Source organism: Danio rerio, chromosome 12, assembly GCF_052040795.2.
Source record: "Danio rerio strain M-AB ecotype USA chromosome 12, GRCz13ab, whole genome shotgun sequence".
Taxonomy (NCBI): domain Eukaryota; kingdom Metazoa; phylum Chordata; class Actinopteri; order Cypriniformes; family Danionidae; genus Danio; species Danio rerio.
In genome coordinates, this window is record NC_141032.1 from 33,407,630 (window position 1) to 33,430,414 (window position 22,785).

General features: G+C 35.5%; 1 protein-coding gene across 43 annotated transcripts in view; it reads right to left on the reverse strand.

Annotated features, from left to right (window-relative positions):
• tcf7l2 (transcription factor 7 like 2) overlaps window positions 1–22,785 on the reverse strand; it is a 122,112-nt gene that overhangs the window by 60,574 nt on the left and 38,753 nt on the right. For 20 of the 43 annotated variants that reach the window (XM_087274621.1, XM_087274622.1, XM_087274613.1 and 17 more), the window contains exon 5: window positions 15,687–15,746. In XM_087274621.1, coding sequence (XP_087130747.1) covers window positions 15,687–15,746 — 60 coding nt within the window. 43 annotated transcript variants of the gene reach the window in all.

The window sequence follows — 22,785 nt, forward strand, 5'->3', positions numbered from 1 at the left end:
GAGAGCAAGGGGAACCTGAACACCTCCTGTAGGTGCGTTCAGCTCCATGTGAAGATGCTCTGTGAAGCGTGTTTCACTGGATCCCGGCTCTCTGTGATATGCAGCTGTGTCCACTGGGGGCTACAATTAGACCATCAAACCCATTCCAGCCGGGAATCGGCACACATCTCCAGAGCCTGTCCTCCAAAGAGACGGCCAACTTGTAGATCTGGGGGTGGTAGTCTTTGATGTGCCGTGCATAGCAGAAGCCTCTCTTTTTGCTGGTATTAATGGCGAGGAGATATAACAATTAAAGGAGAAGGCAGCGGGGCGGACAGACAGCACATCCCGAGCTGGAATTAGCATACTGGAAGTCCTCCAAAAGCAGTCCCAGCTAATAGCAGACGAGGATGCAAGAGGAACCAGAAGAACCAAACGTTTATAAAGGAACACCCAGCGGCGGGCTGGGTTTAATAGGGTAATTAGAATCACAGACAACTAGTTATAAAATTATAGCGCAGCCATAATATTTTGAAAACGCTTAAAATGATCTAATGTTTTAGTTTGCGGCGGGCCTCCAGACATGTGGCTGTAAGGTGGAGCGTAATTTCACTTCCTGGAGCAGAACTACGGCTACCGTTCTTTAACAAGAAGAAGAAGACAAGAGTTTGGTACAGCTGGTCTGGATGAGAGGGGTCCGCTAACATTAGCCATGTGGTAACAGTTTACTTCCTTCTGGACACAAACCAGACAATGGCTGACAGAAAACATGCTCTTGAAATGGGCACAGTAGTTATTTGTTTATCATCGTAATGATTTTTAAAACTGTAGAATAAAATGTCATTATAGCCACTAAAATTCACAGAAAAATAATCAAATAAAATGGATTCAAATTGTTAATAAAAATAATACATCTTAAACATCTTAGGATTAATTAAAAAAATAATGATAAATATATTATTATTTTTCCCTATCATTTTGAGCACGGCTAGTGGCATTAGAGTTATTAGTAAATAGAATAGAATAGAATAGAATAGAATAGAATAGAATAGAATAGAATAGAATAGAATATATCCTAAAGTTTGACTTTTGCTAAATTTAAATACTATTTAAATAATAAATTAATATAAAATAAGACCAATAAAAATGGGCGTAGTGCAGCTGAATATCATTAGCTTTCAAAATCTATATTATTAAAATAAAATACTTTAATGATAAAACAAGCGTTATTAAAATTACTAAGTATTTAAACAGATGCAAAAATCAAAACAATTCAAAAAAGTAAATGAAATCTGAATGACGGGATCCACTAACATAGCTAAGTGGTATCACTTTGCTTCCTTTTGAACACAAACTAGACAATGGAAAACAAACTAGACAGAAAACATGCTCTTTAAATAGGCACAGTAGGTATTTGTATAATACCTTTATAAAACTTTAGAATAAATTGTCAGTCTGGCCATCAACATGCACGGAAAACTTATCAAAACATGTATTCGAATTGTTTAAAAAATTATTACATTTAAAACGTAGGGCAAATTAAATATATATACACATTTGTTTGCTGAACAGTCTTTCACTGACAGGGAAGTACATCAGAACCCAGCGAGGACAAAATGAAAGCTGTAAACTTTCTCACTCACTGTCTTTGGCCCCTTTGACCTTCTGGCTTGGTTGTGAGGTATCAGAAAATCTCCTCGACAACTTGCAAGAGCGAGTGGGATAATATTTACATTTGATTATTCGCTGTAAGTGCTCATGTTGTTCTGTACTTAAGTTTTGTTTGATGCATTCCACTAGAGTATTTTCCTTGAGCAGGTAAAATTTAAGATACAGTACATATATATGTGACTGCTTGTGTTAAAGGGCTAAATTGCATGACAAAAAATATGTAAATATAGATATATTTATAAATTATACATTTTAATACAAGAATTATTGCGTTTCTTAGAAAAAATTTCAAATTGTTCATGGAAAGCATCGTCAATGCACCAAGATATGAAATTGAATAATTGTAACCGAACCAAACCATGAGACCAGTGCAGGTTCACACACCTAATATACAGTATATATATATATATATATATATATATATATATATATATATATATATATATATATATATATATATATATATATATATATATATATATATATATATATTTACAATTATTTTAAGTGTATACATTATATATCCCTATCATTATGTGCATAGCAGGGCTAATAATAATAATAATAATAAATAAATAAATAATAAATAAATAAAAATAAATAAATAAATTAAATAATTCCTGAAGTTTTACTTTTACTAAACGTAATTAATATTTAAAAAATACATATAAAAGTAAAAAAAATGAATAAATATGTATAATATTTCTAATATAAATTATACATATGATTATACTTTATATGTATAATGTAAATGTAAAATGTAAATGTAAATATGTGTAGTAGTAATGTAAAATGAGTGTAGTAGTGTAGTAGTATTATTAGCTTTCACAATGTATATCAATAAAATAATAATATTAAAAGAATGAAAAAACAAGTGTTATTAAAATGATAATATACATAAACAGATTTAAAAATCAAAACAATCAAAAAAGTCAATTAAATCCGAATGAGAGGGGTCCACTAACCATATGACAGAAAGCATGCATTTTAATCTTTAAATATAAACTGTTTACCATGCTGTCTACACAATCAGTTTATATCTGCAGCATAAAAATGCATGGGTTTTATATAGCATAAACTGGTCTTAATTACCGCAGGGATTATTTCTTGGCATCATGAATGTGCATGTCATAAATAATATAACATTGCAGCGCTATTGCCAAAGAGAGGTTCATGGCGAGGCACTGGTCTTTTCAATAACCTGCAAACGACATAAAAACCCACTCAGAGCGTTGATCCATCTGTCTGACACTATGATTAAGGAACGCTCCTCGAAAAACACTTGTAAAACAGCTGTGCTGCTGTAACAGATCTTATGTGGCATCTCAACACAAGGTGGAGACAGCGCAAAAAAAGAAAAAAAGTTCCAATTAAGGTTTCCGCTTACAAAGGAGGAAATAAAATGGAGACGAGTGAAAGTCTCAGGGCTTTCCAACAGGTGCCGGAGAAAAATGGGATAAAAAGGCACGGCTCTGTATCTTAAGGATAGTGGTGACATCTCAGCTTTTTGCCTGTTCGCATCAGGGGATGAGGAGAAAAAAAACTGCGTTGTGTGAAGAAAAATGTCTTGTTACGGAGGAACGGAGCATGTCGTAGATAAGAGTAGGCCGGTGTTCAAAGAGATGCAGGCCAGTGAAGCGCTCGCTTCTTTCTCCACGTCGCTGCTCTGTCCTTAATGAGCCTCCCAATAAAGCCTGGTCTCCTGTCTGCTGTCCGCCTGTCTCACTTCAATCATCACCCGCCATTTCATTTATTCATTTTATTCACTAGCTTTACTGATGGCTCACAATGCTGATAAACAAGGAAACACACAAGAAACGTGTTTAGATGGTGCTTGCTATTATTTTGAGATTTTATTGACTTTCTATTGATGGAGAGTTGAAGGAAGACAGGAAACTGTTAGATGTTTGTAGAGCTTGGTGGCAAAAACAAACAAATAAAATAAAAAATAAAAATAGACATATAAAATAAAAATGTCAAAAGCATTAAATAGTAAATTTAACAAATAAAATGTAAATATTAAAATAATTAAATATGATAAAAATACATTTAAAATAGATCAAAATAAAAATTCTAATAAATCAGTAGGGCTGGATGGTATCAATCATCAAAATACACAAAACACATAATACACAAAAATTATAGATATTTTATAAATATAATATAATAACAAATATTAAATACATAAAATAATATAAAATATATTATAATTATAAATTATAAGCGCTTTACACATTTTTGGAGGAATTCTCCTCATCCACCACCAGTGTGCAGCATCCACCTGAAAGACGTGACAGCAGCCATATTAAATCAGACCACACACCAGACACCAGCTGATTGGTGGAGAGGAGACAGAATGATAATGCCAATTATAACAGTAGGGAGATGGTCAGGAGGCCATGATGGACAGAGGACAGTGGGTAAATTTGGCCAGAATTCCGGGGTTAAACACCTACTTCTTTTTTCGAAGGACATCCTGGAATTTTTAACGGCCACAGAGAGTCAGGCCCTCGGTTTAACATCTCATCCAAAAAGGCACTCACTGAGCAGTATAGAGTCCCCATCAAAATACTGGGGCATTAGGACCCATACAGACCACAGGTTGAGCGCCCATGCTGGTCTCTCTAACACCACTTTCGGCAGCAACCTAGCTTTCCCATGTGGTCTCCCATCCAGGTACTGACCGGGCACAGCCATGTGCTTCAGTGGGGGACCATGTGAAATTTACAGAGAGCTAGCTGCCGGCTATATGTATGAAAGTAAAAATGTTGAAATAATTTACATTAATTACAATCTGTGTTAACAATAATCAAAATGTATATAATAAATATAATGATTTTAAAATTATATATTAACTTTAAGAAACCAAATAAATAGATTAATTTAAACAGTTAAAGTTAAAACAAAAACATAAAATAAATAAATAAAATTAAATAAAAAATAATAAGACATTATAGGTCTGTAATTAGTTAGCATATTGAAAATATTCTTAAAACAATATAATGAAATGAGATTTCTCCCACTCTTTCTTTAGTCTAACAACTTGGTCTGAATAGTGGCAGGAAATCCTGGACATGTCAGGGCTGCCCATTTAGCTGCCTGTCATAAATTAAGCCTAAACACAACACATCTGTTTTCAGCACAGTGCCGTGTGGACGAACAGAGGTAGACATTCCTCTCATATCTGAAACTAAGCTAAATAAATGATAAAGAGAGCATGTGCACACCTGCAACAGCGTGCCAGAACAAGACCACTTTAACTCACTGAATCATTCAAAAAAAAGAAAAAAAGGCCAAACTAAAAAGCAACAATAAAAACAAAGAGATTTTTTTGACTGAGAAAAACAGTCCTGTGTCATCTTTCTCTTTTTAAAGCCATAATGGAGACAGAAAACTTGGCTCCGACTGCACTCGCTGTGGAGAAACATCAAAAAAACGAAGACGCAAATAAACAATAAAAAGATGTCTGCGAAGAAACTGCTGAGAGGAGCGAAATCAAATAAATTGGAATTTCAGCTCACAAAAGGCGAGCTGGAGCACATCTGAAAACAATCTGAAGAGGGAGAGAGAGAGCAAGAGGACAATGCAAAATCAAGATACTGACTGACTTCCAAACAATCCCTGTTGCTCTCTTTGTGAGCGCTTCGTGATTTCAGCCAGCTTAAATGCTCCCTGGAAGGGCGTTTTAGGGGCCAACGCACACACACACACTCACAGAAAAGAGGGAAGGTGTTAAACTTTAACTGTCACTGCACATTCGGCCATAACAATATGTTCTTTGGGAATGTCAGTTCCCCACTCCCTCTTTTTTTTCTTTCTCACCTACACACAGAACTTCTGAATCTCACCACATCATCGTCTGGCCATAAAGCAGTCAGCGTTTGCATCCCAAGCCCAGTGGAGAGATTTCGTCCAACCTAAACAAAGGATTAGCAAAGGAACGTGCTGCGGGACTCTAGGTGATTTCAATAGACCCCGAGTCCCATTGGCTTTAACGCGCTCAGTGGCCAAATTCCACCCGAACATGACTTAGTGTAACCGCACGTTTGATGGAAAATGCTATTCATTTTCACTTCTATTAAATTACGCCGTGAACGTATCTGGGAACGCGGTGAGAGAGAGAAGCTTGCTAAAACAACCAGGCCTCATCCAAAAAAAGCTGCTCTCTCTACGGGCCACCCGAGGGACGGAGGCTAAATCACTTCAACTTCCTCTCCAAAGTTCACCTAAAACTTCCTGGAAGCACAACAGGCATGCTCGAATGAAAACAAAGAGAGTTAATTGGTAAAAGCAACAGTAATTATCAAAAAATGGTTGGAATGGCAACCAATAAGCCAAGGGGAAAATGTAGAAACATTTAAACATTTTTATATATATATATTCTCCTAAGAGTCTACATGAATCGGAAGTTGCTGCAGATGTTTATTTGTGTATTATGCCTTATTTACTACTGAAACCAAATATTGAGTAGGGGGGAGGGTTTATTTTTGCACTCCTCCTCTATATTCTACTCGCAGCTTATTAGCAGTTAGAGGAGCATGTTAAGCAGATTTCACCCAATTGTATTAAACTTGGTTAGATTTTGATTAAGGACTCCCAAAACAAACAGTTTCGTCTTTTTCATTGGATTAACTTGCATTAATTGTAACATTAAATGTTAATTTGCATTAATTGTTTGCCTTTAGGCCAGGGATGCCCAAAGTTGGCCCATGGTAACCTTTGATTTGGCCCGCCATCCCATCTGAAAAAAGGGAGAATGATGGGGAGGTGGTTGGGGCGAATGCCTTTGACAATGATCGTCATTTCCAATTTTCCTTTTGTTTCTTTGTTTTATTGCTGGGCTACAAAAAAGCCACCTGAAATAAACTGATTCAATTAAATGCTGTAAATGAATCAGACTTTTAAAATGTACTGTAAATACTGTCACTTGACAGATGCACAAGACATCTGCAAGCAAATCAAAGTAAGCTTGACTATTGAACTTGTGTTATATATAGGATTGTTTATGTTTTGCTTTAATAAGGCTGTAAATAGTTTTCTAGATATTTTTTAAATAATACTGAATAAATTAGAAAATTACCCATGGCAAATTGAATATGCATGGTTTGGTATATATTCGGCCCACAGCCCTCAATCAAGTTTGCTTTTTGACCCTTTATAGGAACAAGTTTGGACACCCCGGCTTTAGACATTTCCACACATACATAGGTATTTTTATAAACAGCGTTTCCCCGCTTTCCTTTTATAAATACGCAAAAACGTATTGTGATGCATGTTATTGGTATGCCGAACCAACAGGTGGCGATAATGACACGTATATACTGACTTTACATCAAACAGGGAATTAAGTATATTTTGCAAGTAAATTGCATTCTAGACATTGCAAACGTAAGTAAAGAGGTAGATTACCATCCCACGGTTGAACAATGCGCGATTCATTTGTCGCAAACGTGCAGAATTTGCCTCCCATCACATCTTCCAAGTTTAGAATGAACCAAGCCGTATTGGCCAGTCAGAGAGTAAAAAAAAGTGAGCATGCTTACGTTATGTTTACATCATGCACACTTACACCAGTTTTAACCTCCTCACGATCACACTGCACCCAAAGTTTTGAAAAATCTTCAAACTTGTCAGAGTTTTCATAAAGTTGCGGCTTCAGTTACCGGATTCTGCGCTTTAGTGTAGACAAAGATTTGAAAATACCTGTGTTTATGTGGACAGGACGTAACACTGACTACATTTACATGGACATCAGTAATCAAATGATTTTATTTAATCTGAATAAGACAATAATATGATGGAGTTTACATGAGTTACTTTTTAAACATTCATTTCATGATCCCGTTTTATAAGTTATAGCACATAATTCGATTAACGGCATTGCGTTAACACGCTTTCTACATTTCCTCCAGAGTTTCATGTAATTTCGGGTGATTCATTCTTGATTTGTCGACTTTCTCAGCAGTTTGGCAGTGTTTACATGTCTGTACTGCACTTCAATAATGCGACTAAAATCAGCATACTTCACATGTCTTAATTCGATTTCTGTTTAGTTCGATTATGACCTTAGTCTGATAAAATTATTCAAAAATCGATGTTTACATGGTAGTTTCTTAATCAGAGTATTGTCTTAATCTAATTAAAACTGAATTATTGGTGTCCATGTAAACGTCCTTAATGTGTGCTAGCAAAATAAACATTGTAATTTTAAATTCATCCAGATTTTAAAACATCAACAAAAATGCTTTAATGCCCTTTTTCACTCAAATAAAATTTTAATTCTGTCATTGTTTACTCACCTTCCCCTTATATACTTTTCTTTCTTTTGAACTTCTGAAAAATGTTGGCAACCAACGAGCTGATGATGCCATTGACATCTAAAGTATTTTTCTCCTACTATGGAAGTCTGTGGTTACCATTTTCTAAATTCTGTTCTTTTTAGTTCAGAAGAAACCAAATAAAGGCTCATTAAGGCTTGGAATCACTTGACAGTGAGCAAATGAGTACATTTTGGGGGAAACCATCAATTTAACAAACACATTAATTATTATTCTTTGTTTTAGTAATGCCCAAATTCAGGGAATGAGGATTTAGAACAGTATTGTTGATTGTTGAAGTTGTAAATTCCATGTTATGGCTAATTTTGTCTGACGTATCGTGAAAAGTTGTGCATAGTAACAGTTAGCCAATGAGCAAAGGCCAAAAACTATTATAAAATAGGTTTATGAGTTTGTATATCTCTAAACTGAAGTTTTTACTTGAAAAGCAGCATGTATACATGTAAAAATATGAATTTGCTTCCTCCTTATCTCTTTCCCCCTCCTCTTCCTCTGTCTCTTTCTCCATTTTTGAGCTACTTTCCCAAGCTACTCTATAACAGGCCTGTGAAAGGAGGTCACATATCAACTTACCAAGCGTCCCTCTCTGACCATATGACCCCTTCAGCAGCCCACGAGGCCCCATGTCATTCCATCACACTCTCCCTCGCTCGCTGTCCCCCCACATTCACGTCTTCCAAACCACCATCGAAAAAAGCTGCCCCCCTCCCCTCGTCTGCCCATATCCCGACACTAATTGGTAAATCTGTTGAACCATAGCACGCCCAACAATGAGACACCTGGAGTTCTGTCAAAACAAGTTTCCCTGTGAAACAGCCTCAAGTGCTAATACAGTACGAGTCCTGGCTAACTCCGTCTCCAGTATAATGCATGTGCGGGATGGGGGGAGGTGTTATAGAAAGGTATATTCGGAGGGGAAGTGTTAATGGCCCTTCTATTAAGGTTTAGATTTTCTGAAGTTTGAGAAGGAGGAGCATGATTGCCGTCTGGCTCCACTGGAAGCCCACAGGAAGTCCTCGTGGAAGTTTTGGCCCAAACAAAAATCCTAAACATTCTTGCAGTTCTTGTTCGGCACCCTCCCCTTCTGCGCTCTCTCTATTTCCGACGGACCACGAGGAGCGCTTTACGTAAACTCAAGAGTGCTAACATGGCAACATGCTGTGGTTTGTGTGAAATCATGTGTAACTGGGCTTGAAAACCTGAAAAACTGAGAACACGGAACTTTCATATTTGCTCAAAAAACATAAACAGTAGGACGAGAAAGTACTGAGGCAATAAATGGATAAATATTTTGATTTTTTTTTCAACAAGCTCTCTTTCTGTCAAGTCCTTCAAAAACAAAGATACGCTACTCAAGGAACTGTTGGTGAACCTTGTCAAACAAGTTCTGACAGAAACTCTTTATGAAAACAAAACACTTCTGTCCCTGCAATTATTGTCAGATAATAAAACATGCAAAGATTTGTTGTTTCGCGACTTTTATAAACTGACTCTATACCTGTTAACTAGGATAACCATCAACTAACCAGCTCCACCAGCTGCATTCTAGCAAACTAGTCAAAACTAGCATGGAGATAACCCTTTAACTGCCTGCGCTACCAAATATGCAGCTGACCATATTTTAAATGTTTTAAATAGACTTGTGACTAAGTGACTTAGTTGACGGTTCATTCCGCTATGGCAAGCCCTGATTAATAAAAGGACTGAGCCGAAAAGAAAATGAATGAATAAATAATGATTGTTTAAGTAATTTAAAGAATGACTGTGTAAAAAAAAAATGTTTACACACAGTATTGTTGGTTTACAAAATAAATCAAAGAAACATAATCCTATTGCACTACTACACATGATTTTGGTTTTATTGTAGTAAAAAAAACATATTAAATGAGAATCTAAAATATTTTATGGCATACTTCAAAAAAAATAAAGATGATTTAGTGTTAAAAATGTTTTGTTTTTTTTATTGCGTTTTTAAATAAATTGGTCGCACACTTCATATTTTCTGATTTTTATAGTAAATGTATTAGTTCTGGTACTTTTACTATAAACTGACATATCAATCATTTAGTAGAGGTTGATATTTTATAAATTATGGGATGTGTTGACTGCATTGAGTGTGTTTACTAGCGACATTAAAAGTTAAGAAATGCAATCCAAAAATGTTTTTCTTAGTGGGGCAGTTTTAATTCCAGTCTAACTTGAGGCTGGATTTGTTTATGAGGAAATTCAAATAATTTTGCTCTAACTATCTAAATTTAAAAAATAAATATTTTGAAATTAAAACAAAAATATATATAAAATACTATAATTAAAAATAATATTTGTTAGGAATGCTTTGATCAGGATTTTTTTCAGCCAATACCAAGTGCTGATTCCTTGTGATGATAATCAACTGATACTGAGTATCTGATGCTTCAAGCTTTATAATGCATAAATCACATTTTTAGTCCAAGTTTGACTCTTAAGTGGAGATCTTGCCTTACCTCAGAGAATAAATAAAAAATGTTGCATATAAATTCTTAAACATGTCACTTACAGTATAACAATTTAGTGTTGACATGTCATGATCAAAAGCAACTTTACAGAACATAATAGATAAAAACATGACAAAAAAATAAAAAATAAAGCCATTTGGAAGAAGAATTCAACATGTCTCAATGAAGGTTGAAGCACATAAGGAGTTAAAATGCATACTTATAAATCCATTACTTCTTTACTTGAAGGAAATAGGTCTAAAAACTACTGCTTATTACAATTCGTATATGACAAAAAGTTATATTGTTAAATATTCAGCTTTTTTTATTTCACAAATATTTCCAGTCAGGGTTTAATGAACTTGCAATATTGTTGAAAACACAGAACATTCAGTTCTAATATGTAAAAAGTTTTCAGTTTTTATTTGTCCTCAGCTTCAACCCATAAACAAACAATTGTGATTGGTTAATGAGATCGGCCAGATTAGTGAGTACCAATCGAGTCATGAAATGTGATTATCGGCTGATATCGATCTCTGGCCGATAGATTGGAGTTATGCCTTATATTTTTACTTTTCAGTTAGTATGTGTCCTTAGCTTATAAACTCATAAACAAACAATTGTGATTGATTCATGAGATCGGCCAGATTAGTGTGTACCAATGGAGTCATGAAATGTAATTATCAGCCAATAGAGATCTCTGGCCAATCAATCAGAGCATCCCTAATATTTTTACTTCATTCCTAAATGATATTCTATGTTCTAGAAACATCAAACCAGTATAAACTAGCCCAAAAATTATATTTATTAAGTCATTAAGAATATTTTGGTGCATGAAATAAAAAGAAGCCATTTTTTCAGACATCAATATATCCATTTTTATAAATAAACTACCAATAAAATATAAATATTACTATACATATGTTTAAACTTCAGAAGAATGCAGAAATAAATATGGATGGAATAAACTAAACGCTTAATAAGGGAGTGCTCGTTCTCGTCTAGACCTTATTCTGTTAAACTCTCATGAGATTAACGTTTGCTGCAACTAAGATTAGCTTCAGGAATTGCTGCTGAACTCCAATTTAAATCTCACAAGACTTTTCACAGAACAAGGGTTACCGTCTTGACATGACCTACATGACCCTGAGGGACTGACAAAAATAAGACAAGCACATCCCACAATGCCACAGCTTTCTCCACAGACCTAAACACAAGGCGATGAGCTAAACAATTGCTTGTCCCACTGATCCTTGCACCGCTGTTGAGTTTTGGCAGACCAAGGCTACCCATGGCGCCCCCCCTCTTTTCGAATTCCACACACTGTTTGTGTCCGTCAAGGAGAGCCGAGGCGCAATTGAGACACTCAGCGGCAGTGGCCCCATGTTGCGTCACTCTGCACGCTGCATCGAAACTGAAGAGCGGTGCCAGACGGGCGCTCTCGTTTGCCGTTCTCGTTTTTTCTTTCTGCCTCACGTCGACGGACAATTAGATGAAGGCCTCATCTCATCCAAAACATCCTTAACCTTGACCCACGCAAACTGAGTCCCGCACACATTTACACACACACATGGGCAAACGTGTGCACACAAAAACACAAACCACTCCACCTCCTAACTTCTCGCTGGCAAACGTTCAACCCCAGATGCTACAAATGAAAAGCATCCTCTTCATGCCAGCTGCTTCAGAGAAAAGGAAAAGAAATCAGAGAGAAATAATCGCCACCATTCCGGAAGATGCAGGAAAATAATTGAGACGGCTGAAACGAGGCCTGTGAGCAGACAAAGATGAAGCTCGAGAGGCATTTCGGGCTGCCAGGAATCCAGAGATGCTGAATTTTACACCGCTGGAGTGGCGCTGACGCTTTCCTGATACGCGCAAACACTGTATATCGTAACAGGGATCCTGCGACAGACAAAACGCAGCATGTCAAAGGACAGCAACAGTTTACAATTACCACACAAACTGAGCCAAGTCTGCTCGCGAGCCTGTGTGTGTATGTGTGCGTGAGTGTGTACAAATCCAAAGCAGATTCAAGCCCATTTTATAGAAAAGGGAAGAAGAACTAAGCAACAAACAATATCAAATACAGCAGAACATTGCACTGAAATCAAACAAACTGTCTTCTAAATGTAATGATTTTATATTTATATTTTATTTGCATTGCTTTATTTACTAACCCTGTTGGAAATTTAGCTTAAGCTGGAAAAACTGTAACACAGTTGCTGGTTTCTAACTGGTCAAAGCAGGATGGTAGTTGTTACCCAGCCACTAAGTCAGGGGTGGGCAAACTCGGTCCTTGAGGGCCGGTGTCCTGCACAGTTTAGCTCCTACTCTAATCAAGCACACCTGCTTATAGGTTCTAGTGATCTTGAAGACACTGATTAGCTTGTTCAGGTGTGTTTGACTAGTGTTGGAACAAAACTCTGCAGGGACACCAGCCCTCGAGGATCAAGTTTGCCCATCCCTGCACTAAGTCATGAAAACATAGACATATATACATAGATGCCACATTCAACAAGATATATCCAGCTGTAGACCCAAACACATTTCAGCACACACAATCCAGGACACACAATCTAGGCAGGGGAGAATCATATATAGTTAATGATGGATCAGTCTTCTATTTTTTCTTGTTTAACGATGACTGATTTCTTATCGTCTACTGTATTTCACAAATATGACCGAGACGTCCGTGACTGTGAACAGTTTGGCGTTTCCCGTTTCAATCATTTTTTCATTCTTATATTGTAACGATCATTTTAACATCTGTGCAGTTTAGCTACTCATAGTATTCAATAGCTGGAGTAAAATATAAAAGTTAAACATTTATTAAATGTAATACGACTTTTATTAAATATAAAGATTTATTATAGCCTATACATATTAACTTGCTAGTATGTAATTTATTATAATAAAACCATATTATAAATTAAACCTGTACAGATATATTTATATATTTTACGTTTATATATAGATGAAAAATGTTTCAGCAAAGCCAGAAAACAATCTGCTATATTGACTCTGTCAGATTTAATTAATTACTGATCATCTATGATGACTGATAGAAAACTGTTCATTCTATTATATTAAATGGTAATTGGAAACAATGTTCCCCATTCGCCGATCATCATATTTGTGAAATAGTATACACTATTGTCTTTACTACTTATTAAAAATGTATATATATATATATATATATAAAATATATTGATGACGAGGTCTGAGAAGACGTTAATATTGTTAACATTCGTCGTAACCATATATTGTTCGCCCCTGCCTTTATTGTGTGTCCTGGATTGTATGTGCTCAAATGTGTGTGGGTCTGAGGGACTGCAGCTGGATATTAATGTATTCAACTGCTTTATGTAAAACAACCTCTATCTTGCAACGATATGTTGTCACTCGCTGCAAAAATCATTGAGTTTATCAGATATTAGTGCTGCACGATGTTGGAAAAAAATGTAATTGCAATGTACATATATATATATAATATATATATATATATATATATATATATATATATATATATATATATATATATATATATATATATATATATATATATATATCTGCGATATATATTGCAATATGAATATAATTTCACAAAATATCTATTTTGAAAAAACTCACAATTTTGTATTGATTGTGGTCATTTTGTAGGCGAGTGCATCTGCATTAAATATACCAAATTACATCATTTTATGCACAGATGAAAACAATAAAACAAAGATAAAAAATAAATAAACACTTTATTGTTTTTTGTGGAGTCTTAACAGTATTAGCTTATAGAAAAATTACCTAATCAAATGTAAATAACAGCGTCTTCTTTTTATAAATATATAATATTTTTTCTTCTATTTGTAATCATAAAAACCCAATCAACTGAATCTAATCTAAATGTTAAAGCAGAAAAAGTTATGTCTCGTGTCCAAATAGTTTAAGGTAACTTGAAATCTCTTGCGATCCTGTGATGTGACTATTGCAGATTCACACATTGTGATATTGATGCTGAAACATTATATATTGTGCAGCCCTATCAGATATGACTTGTGGCTGCCATGTTATAGCTTTAAAAGCACACAATATCTGTACAAATATTTATACATGCATAGCTATGGCTGCAAGTGATATATGATATATTGCGAGCAATACTGGGATTAGATCATAAACGTTTAGTATTAATAGTACTGTTATTGGTTAATTAAGAAAATAAAGCATATGCACACTTAAAAGGAGTCTATGCTATATTGAAGACAAGATGTCAGCAATGTGGGAGTTTTTCAGAGGGAAACAAACTAACTTTAAAATTACATTGGATTATTTATCCAAAAATGATCATTTCCTTTGGTCATCTAAGATGTAGATGGCTTTCTTTATTCGGGCGAACATTAAAGAAGATCTTGATACTTATAATGGCAGTCAATGGTTATAGCTTTTATATAAATAAGAAATCATAGGGAGATATAATAAAATTCACAAAGGAATACAGCTAAAAATCTTCTTCAATGTTCTACTGAAGAAAGAAATGTACATCTTAGATGACCTGAGGGTGAGTAATTTAATAAGAAATCTTCATTTTAGACTATTCATTTAAGTAATAAATCTGTAGCATATAGGTTTTTGATTTTCAAATATTATCAGTTATCATATTGGCCAAAATGTTCATATCAGTGCTTCATTAATGATTGCGTAAAAGCATAGATGTTCAGTCAACATGCTCTTGGGTATTCATAGGCCGACTTTGACTGTTCCAATATGGCGGATGACTTACATATGGACCATTTTGATGGATGTAAACAATAACATTGGTCCTGATGTATTTCCTGTACAACATTTTAAATTTCTTTAGCTTTTAAGAATTCTAAAAGGTCCACATATTGATAAATTATTTTATGGCAGGTGTTTTAACATCAAGATATAATAAAATAACCTTTTGTTACAAGCAGGAAATGTTCATGGGCCAGTGACATAGCCACATTGAAAACGATGTATAGTAGCCTATAGAAACATCTGCTAATGAGGCATCTATGTAAATATTTCTATGCCATGGCTGTATGACCCTGTTGTAGGTCAAAGATAGTTTACTAGCAAATGACCAGCTCAGACCAGGAAATAACCAGCTAGATAATCAGCTACCAGCTGAAACTGGACTTTCCAGCAGGTAATTCATTTAAACAATCAATAAGCCAGCTGCAAGAAACTTGGAATTCGGGATTCTCACCAACTGTAATTGGTGAAGACTCAGATCAGTCTGTCCGGGGAATTCCAAGCAGAAGGGCCCCTGCAAGGCAAAGACGGACGTCCCGTGTCACAAATTGAGAACATGGTACACTCATCACTCAACCAGGGCATGAAGGCATGACTTTTAAAACCACAAAAATGTCTAGCTCTATGCCACCCCTCTCCTTCCAGGTACAAGCCCAAACATAGCTAGCATTCAACATACAACACACACACACACACACAGAGAATACGCAAGTGCATGTTTGTTTACAGTGACTTGTGGTTGGGATATTGTTAGCATGTTGGCAGTGTGTCTACATCAACTGACTGTCAAAAGAGTACTGATGTGGCTTCAGGCACATTGAGGATTTTTTTACACCGTGATCCTGTTGCACCATGTTGTCCGAAGAAAAGCTAGACAAGAAATGGCATAGATGGATTATGGAGGAAAATCTCATGTTTAAAAGTTGCTTATATCAACTTGCTCACAGATCAAGAGACCTAATTGCATATGAATACACTTCCATTCAAAGTTGTTAGCCTTTCATGCTCACCATGGCAGCGTTTATTTTATAAATGCAAAAACAGCAACAATGTGAAATATTGAAATTCATTTGAAGGCACAGATGAAATCTCAGCAGGCGTTACTCCAGTTTTCAGAGTCACATGATCCTTCTGCATGCTGATTATTGACTATGAGTTGAAAATAATTTAGTATTATCAATGTTAAAAAACGACTGCTTAATTTTTTGTAGGAACAGTGATACATTTTTTAAGGATCGTTTGAAGAATAAAAAGAAAGATTTAAATTATATAAATAATATAACAACATTTAAAGTATTTAGAAATATTTTAGAAAACACCATATAAAATATTTTGGTTTGATCAGATGAATTCTTTTAGAAAATCTCAATGACTCCAAATTGTTCAAAAAAATACAATTTATACATATTTAAGCAACCCAGGCTCATTCTGAAATCGTACCATTACATAGATTTCTGGAGAACGACAAATACGTCCCAGGAGCTACGCTTTTTGCAGTTTTTGCTTTCACGTATCCACCAGAGGCCGCTGAGTACGTTTTTTGAGAACTCTCATTTTTCTTGTGAGTGCCATTTGTGGCTGCTTTTCTTACGTGAATCCACCAGAGGCCGCTGTCGACTGACTGAATGATTGACTGAATGACCAATTGATTGAGCCACCTAACCCAACCAATAGTGTTTTTTAAGCACTGATTGACCCCCTCACCCACTTCCCTAAACCCAACTGACAGTTTTAAAAAGCAATCCAGAAAAAGAAAAGCCCTCACCTGATATTTACCACGTTTTCAGATTCTACCACATTCTCACACTCTTATTTATGTGTTTATTTTATTTTTTGGCTATTTTTTTAAGTCCGCAGATGTACATGGCGAGCTAACTGGACAAACTGGTAACATCAGAAAAGCCGTCTGTACGAAGGTAAGAGGTCAGCTGGTGAGCGCGAAAAGGAACAGCGTCATACTGCCATGTATCTTTCGTTTAAAAAATGAAATGCAGCCATACGTACTTCTGGCTACACAATTCACGATCTTCAAAAATGTATATAGGGCTATGTTTTCAGAATGAACCTATGCTGTATATAAGTTATATAGATATCAAGATATATAAATATACACATAAATTATACATGCTTGATATTCCAACCAAGCCAATGTTTAACATATTGATCAATACTGGCCATTTGTGTGACAGTCAGTCAATGAAAACACAATATTAGGCCAACAGATAAACGTAACACTTATCAAATCTCATATTGAATATTTGTTATTCATAATGTTTATCCCATTGCTGAAATGTCTAATTTAATGTTTAACATTATAAAAATAATTATTATTTTAATTTGGCCATTAAAGACCACCTTATAAAATAATTATTGTACAAAACATTACTTACACATTTACTACGTTGTTTTTTAACATACATATGAATTATTATAGTTAATCAATAATTTGTAATTCTTAATCTCAGCACTTAAAATCCAACATAAAAATTCAATTGATGAGCACTTAAGTCTAGGAGAAACTATCATTTAAGAGATGACAGAGATCTCACACATTGCTCGGAGTGTCCTGGACTCACAAGGTTACATAACAATAAAAAAGGCTCAAGGGCTGATGACCTTGACACCAGGTCACTCGTAAAAGAGCGTGTTGACGTTCCCTGAGTTTGGGTAAGGAAATGCTCCAGGGTGGCCCTTCATGAACTACACCAGAGCACATGCTGAGACGCTCTCCAAGCTTTGGCCAAAGGTCTCAGACCAGTGACATAAACCAAGCGTGGCTGTGTGACAATATGTCCACAACAGGGTCCTGTCAGAGGCGGAACAGAAGTTACACACAACAGGCCGTGATTACATCACCCAAAAAAATACAAGAAGCAAAAGACGGAGGCCCTATGGAGAATGAAAAGTAAGAAATAGTTAGTAGAAAGGGAAGGAGGGAAGAAAAAGACAGTTGGTTCAGTGTCTTGCGGCTCTGACACTGGGGTCCTCATTAACAGTGAGGGGGCTGGGGTATCCCAGCATGCCTCTGGCCCTCCCAGCCATTGTCAAGCTAGTCCAGGTGCACCACCATTCAGTCCCTCCAAAAAAGGCTGCAAATTACCCAGCCAAAACTACAGGCCCCGTGCTAGTTTGAGACGCTACTCCTACTCAGCTGGAGTCTGGGAAAATGTCCTGCATCCTGTATGTGTTCTTATTCATTTAGTTTATGCTTATTTTTAACTAGAGATGAGCAATTATTCCATTCGAATGATTAAGCTCAGGAAAAACTAATATTCTTATCTTCGTTTATTCAAAACTAATGTGAATGACCTTATTTTTTAATCAAACTTCATTTTTTGATGACTTTTCCGAACACATTAGCTTATTACGTTCAATTTACAAGCGTATGTGTTTTTGGTTAAAAACATTTTAAATGTGTGCAAATAAAAAATACATAACAATCATTTATACAGGGCATAGAGAATGGAATAAATATAAGTAAGCAAATAAATAAATAAATAAATAAATAAACAAACAAATATGTCTGTTCCGATTAGTATACAGAACAGTACATTTAATGTAATGTCACTCTTTTTGTGCCACATACAGCTGAAGTCAATATTATTCGCCCCCCTGTTTATTTTTTCCCCAATTTCTGTTTACATTTATTTTATCGTTGCCATGATGACAGTAAATAATATTTTACTAGATTTTTTCAAGACACTTCTATAGAGCTTAAAGTGACATTAAAAGGCTTAACTAGGTTAACTAGGCAGGTTAAGGTAATTAGGCAAGTTATTGTATAATAATGGTTCGTTCTGTAGACAATCAGAAAAAATATAGCTAAAAAGACGAATAATTTTCACCTTAAAATGCTTTTTCAAAAATTTAAAACTGTGCTTATTCTAGCTGAAATAAAACAGCTAGGACTTTTTCCAGAAGAAATATTATCAGAAATACTGTGAAAATCTCTTTGCTCTGTTAAACATCATTTGGGAAATTTAAAAAAAATAATAATAATAAAATTTTGTAATAATAACACTTAATAATAATAACAATTCTGATTTCAACTGTATTTAGTTATAACTATCATGCCTTAAATTTATTTATTTTCAGCCAACAACAATCTGACTATTTTTGATATAACCCTTTGCATTTTAAGAATTATTTTTGACCAATATCTTTTGTTAAATTGTCCTCCTGACACTACTCTACTCTATTTTTAGTTTTAATAATAACCTATAAACAAAAGGTCACCCAGGCAATTTAACCCAGGATAATTATTGCAGATCAAATATTAAAATATTAGACCCTTCATGCACACCCCTACATGTACCATCAAGAAGCAGCAATACAAGACAGACTTGTGTTTTGACAGCAAACAGCAATCGTGCCCTCATCGTACAGCAGTTCAGGTGGGAGGTCCCTGCTCTGTCAAATCGCAACACATTCCATCACTTCCTAAATACTAATTACCATACAGGAACAGAGCGGGACTCCTTCAGCTATTCTTCCAAGCTCCACCCCTGCTATTCCTCCCCCTTTCCTGCATTCTGGCTGTTCCCGCTTTTTCCTGCTGCTGGTTCACTTGCACACAGGGTTGCACGCATACGCACACTGCTGTGGGGCCTCGTGGGGAAATAGTTAACACTCCAGCCGTCCCCTGCTGCCTGTGAAAGCCCAGAAAACAATGGAGACATTGTCCAGTCTCAACAAGACTCGGAGCGGGAGGACAATGTGTGTGTGTGCAGTGGATAAGGTTGTATGTGTGTGTGTATTTTTTTGCCTGTGCGTTATTTTAGAGAGTTGCACTAAGATATGAACTTTAAATGTCTCTCTGAGGTAGTCATCAAGCAATCTTTGAACTTTTACTTCATTTTCATGCATTTGAATGTGATAAATTGGTTTGATAAAGTGATGTAAAACACACATGTGCATGCAGTGTCTACTAACAATCTGGCACATCTCGTGACCTGCAAAATTATTGCACTGGTTTTAACTTGGAGACTGTTGCCGCAGAGTGCTGACTCATGTCAACTGTGTTGAGAAAGGGAGAAAACAAAAACTTTTATTTTCTTATATTAAACATGCAACATTATTATTATTATTATTATTATTATTATTATTTATTTATTCATTAATAATTTTCCTTTGATAATTCAACATGTTCAAAATGTCTAAAAAGCTAAAACAAAAGCTAATAATTTATGAAAAAATTAGGACAAAATTGTCTATTTCTGTTTCTGAACCTTATCTTCATGCCATAATCTTGTCCACCTTGTCCTGCTGTTTGCATATAGGCTACATTTTACTAAAATTCCATAACTTCTCCAGATCTTTCAAGTACATTTTCATGATGTAATGTTTCATGTAATGTAGGTAACAAACAATAACAACTATATTTTCATTAACTAACGTTAATAAATAAGAATAAATACTAAAATAAATGTATTCTTTATTGCTTATTTGTGTTAGTAAATGCCTTAAGTAACATCAACTAATAAAACTTTATTGTAAAGTGTTACCTTATTATTATTATAGGTGCAGGCAAGTGTGTTTAGCTCTAAAAATGATAATAATAATAGTTATTATTAATTGGCTAATTGAATTAATCTACGGGCGACACAGTGGCTCAGTGGTTAGCACGATCACCTCACAGCAAGAAGGCCATTGTTGGTTTAAGTCCTGGCTGGGTCAGTTGGCATTTCTGTGTGGAGTTTGCATGTCTGCGTGGGTTTCCTCCGGGTGCTCCGGTTTCCCCAACCAGTCCAAAGACATGCACTATAGGTGAATTGGGTAAGTTAAATTGTCTTTAATGTATGTGTGTTAATGAGTGTGTATGGATATTTCCCAGTGATAGGTTGCAGCTGAAAGGGCATCTGATGCGCAAAAAACATATGCCGGATAAATTGGTGGTTCATTCCGCTGTGAATAAAGTAAAATTAATTCATCCCTGATGAATCAAGAGACTGAGCTGAAGGAAAATGGATGGATGGAATTAATCTACATGACTAAATTTCACTCATTTTTACATGTCAGTTGAATCCTCATTTCCTGTGCAAGCAGATAACCATAACAGAGAGTGTAAAAAATGGCTGTATGTAATGATTCAAACATCTGCCGATACCAATCAAGTATACAGTATATATGTCCTACCACAAGAAACTCAACATGAGGAAGCACCCCAGAACAGCGATGGACAGCTGTGAATACAAGCTGAAGAAGAGAGCGAGAGCAGGAAACTGATCCCGAAACGAATGGCCAATGTGTCACAGATGTGGGGAAATCTCCTATAGTACCATTGTGTCCAACTGCTTCCCATTGGAATTGCAAACGCACCATACCCGCTCATACAATCTCTATCTTTCTGAACTCTACCTTTCTGAACTGTCATGTCTATATTAGAGCTTATATAAAGAAATGCTTTACAAATCACATCAAAATTTGAGTATACAGTATTGTTCACTATATCAACATCTTTGGTAAATACGAACAAAGAAAGCTATGGAAAAAATGCATTTGTTGTTTAACTTTTTGATCTTTTGCTTAAAATATTAACAAAAAAAATGACTAAAAACAGATAAATATCTCAGTTAATTGTATGTGTGCCACAATTATTGCCCCCAATGGATTCATATATGAGCAAAAAAAAAATTGTAATGAATGTGAAATAAAATATTAGTATTATTTTTTTGCACATTGTGGTGACAAAGAACAGGAAATTCTTCGTCCTTGATCTCCTGTTTTACAGAGGGGTAAATATGAGGTAACACATAGGCCAAATTCGCTAGTGCTGTATCTGGAATCACCCTCATTCACTATTCCCTATATTAGTCCACTCGAAAGAGTGAATGAAAACAAATGAGTGAATTCAAGTGCACCGCAAGAGTTGATTGGGTTGATAAGTCCCTGAGATGGATTAGATTTTAAACCCTGTGATATTTATTTAACACTTAGCGAGCAGTCTATTAGTAGCAAAACAAAGTATTTTGATTTCTGTCATGTATTCCAGTGTTTCTCAACCAGGACACCAGCACAGCATGTTTTGGATGTTTCCTTTGTCTGTCACACCCATTACAGTTCTTTCAGTCTCTGCTAATGATCTGAATGAGGGGTGATTGGTTAAGAAAACATGGGGTGTTTCTTAATTTAAAGAATGCAGAGACGGATGCCCTTCCAGCTGCAACCCATCACTGGGTAACACCCATACACTACCTACTGCGCCACCACATCGCCCCCATTTCAACAACTAAGGCAATAATCAGTGTGTCCTAGTCCCAATAGACTGTTCTAAAATCAGCAGGGAAACTGCAGAAGTGATTGAAATGGCTTCTCTGCTCATATCAATAACAAACTCAAGTATCTTCAATTCAATCTTCAATAGTTACAGTAATATTATAAGCAAAAAATCTAAAGGTTAAAGCATAAAGACTTTTTTATTTTACACTCTTCTTTGGCACATTAGGCATGCCTGTATAAGTAGAGGGCACTGTAGATGGCAGTGGGACAGGCGGATGGCGGTGCTTTGCAGTGATGTGTTCTTTATTAGTTGTGAACAGGTAGTAAATGCATGC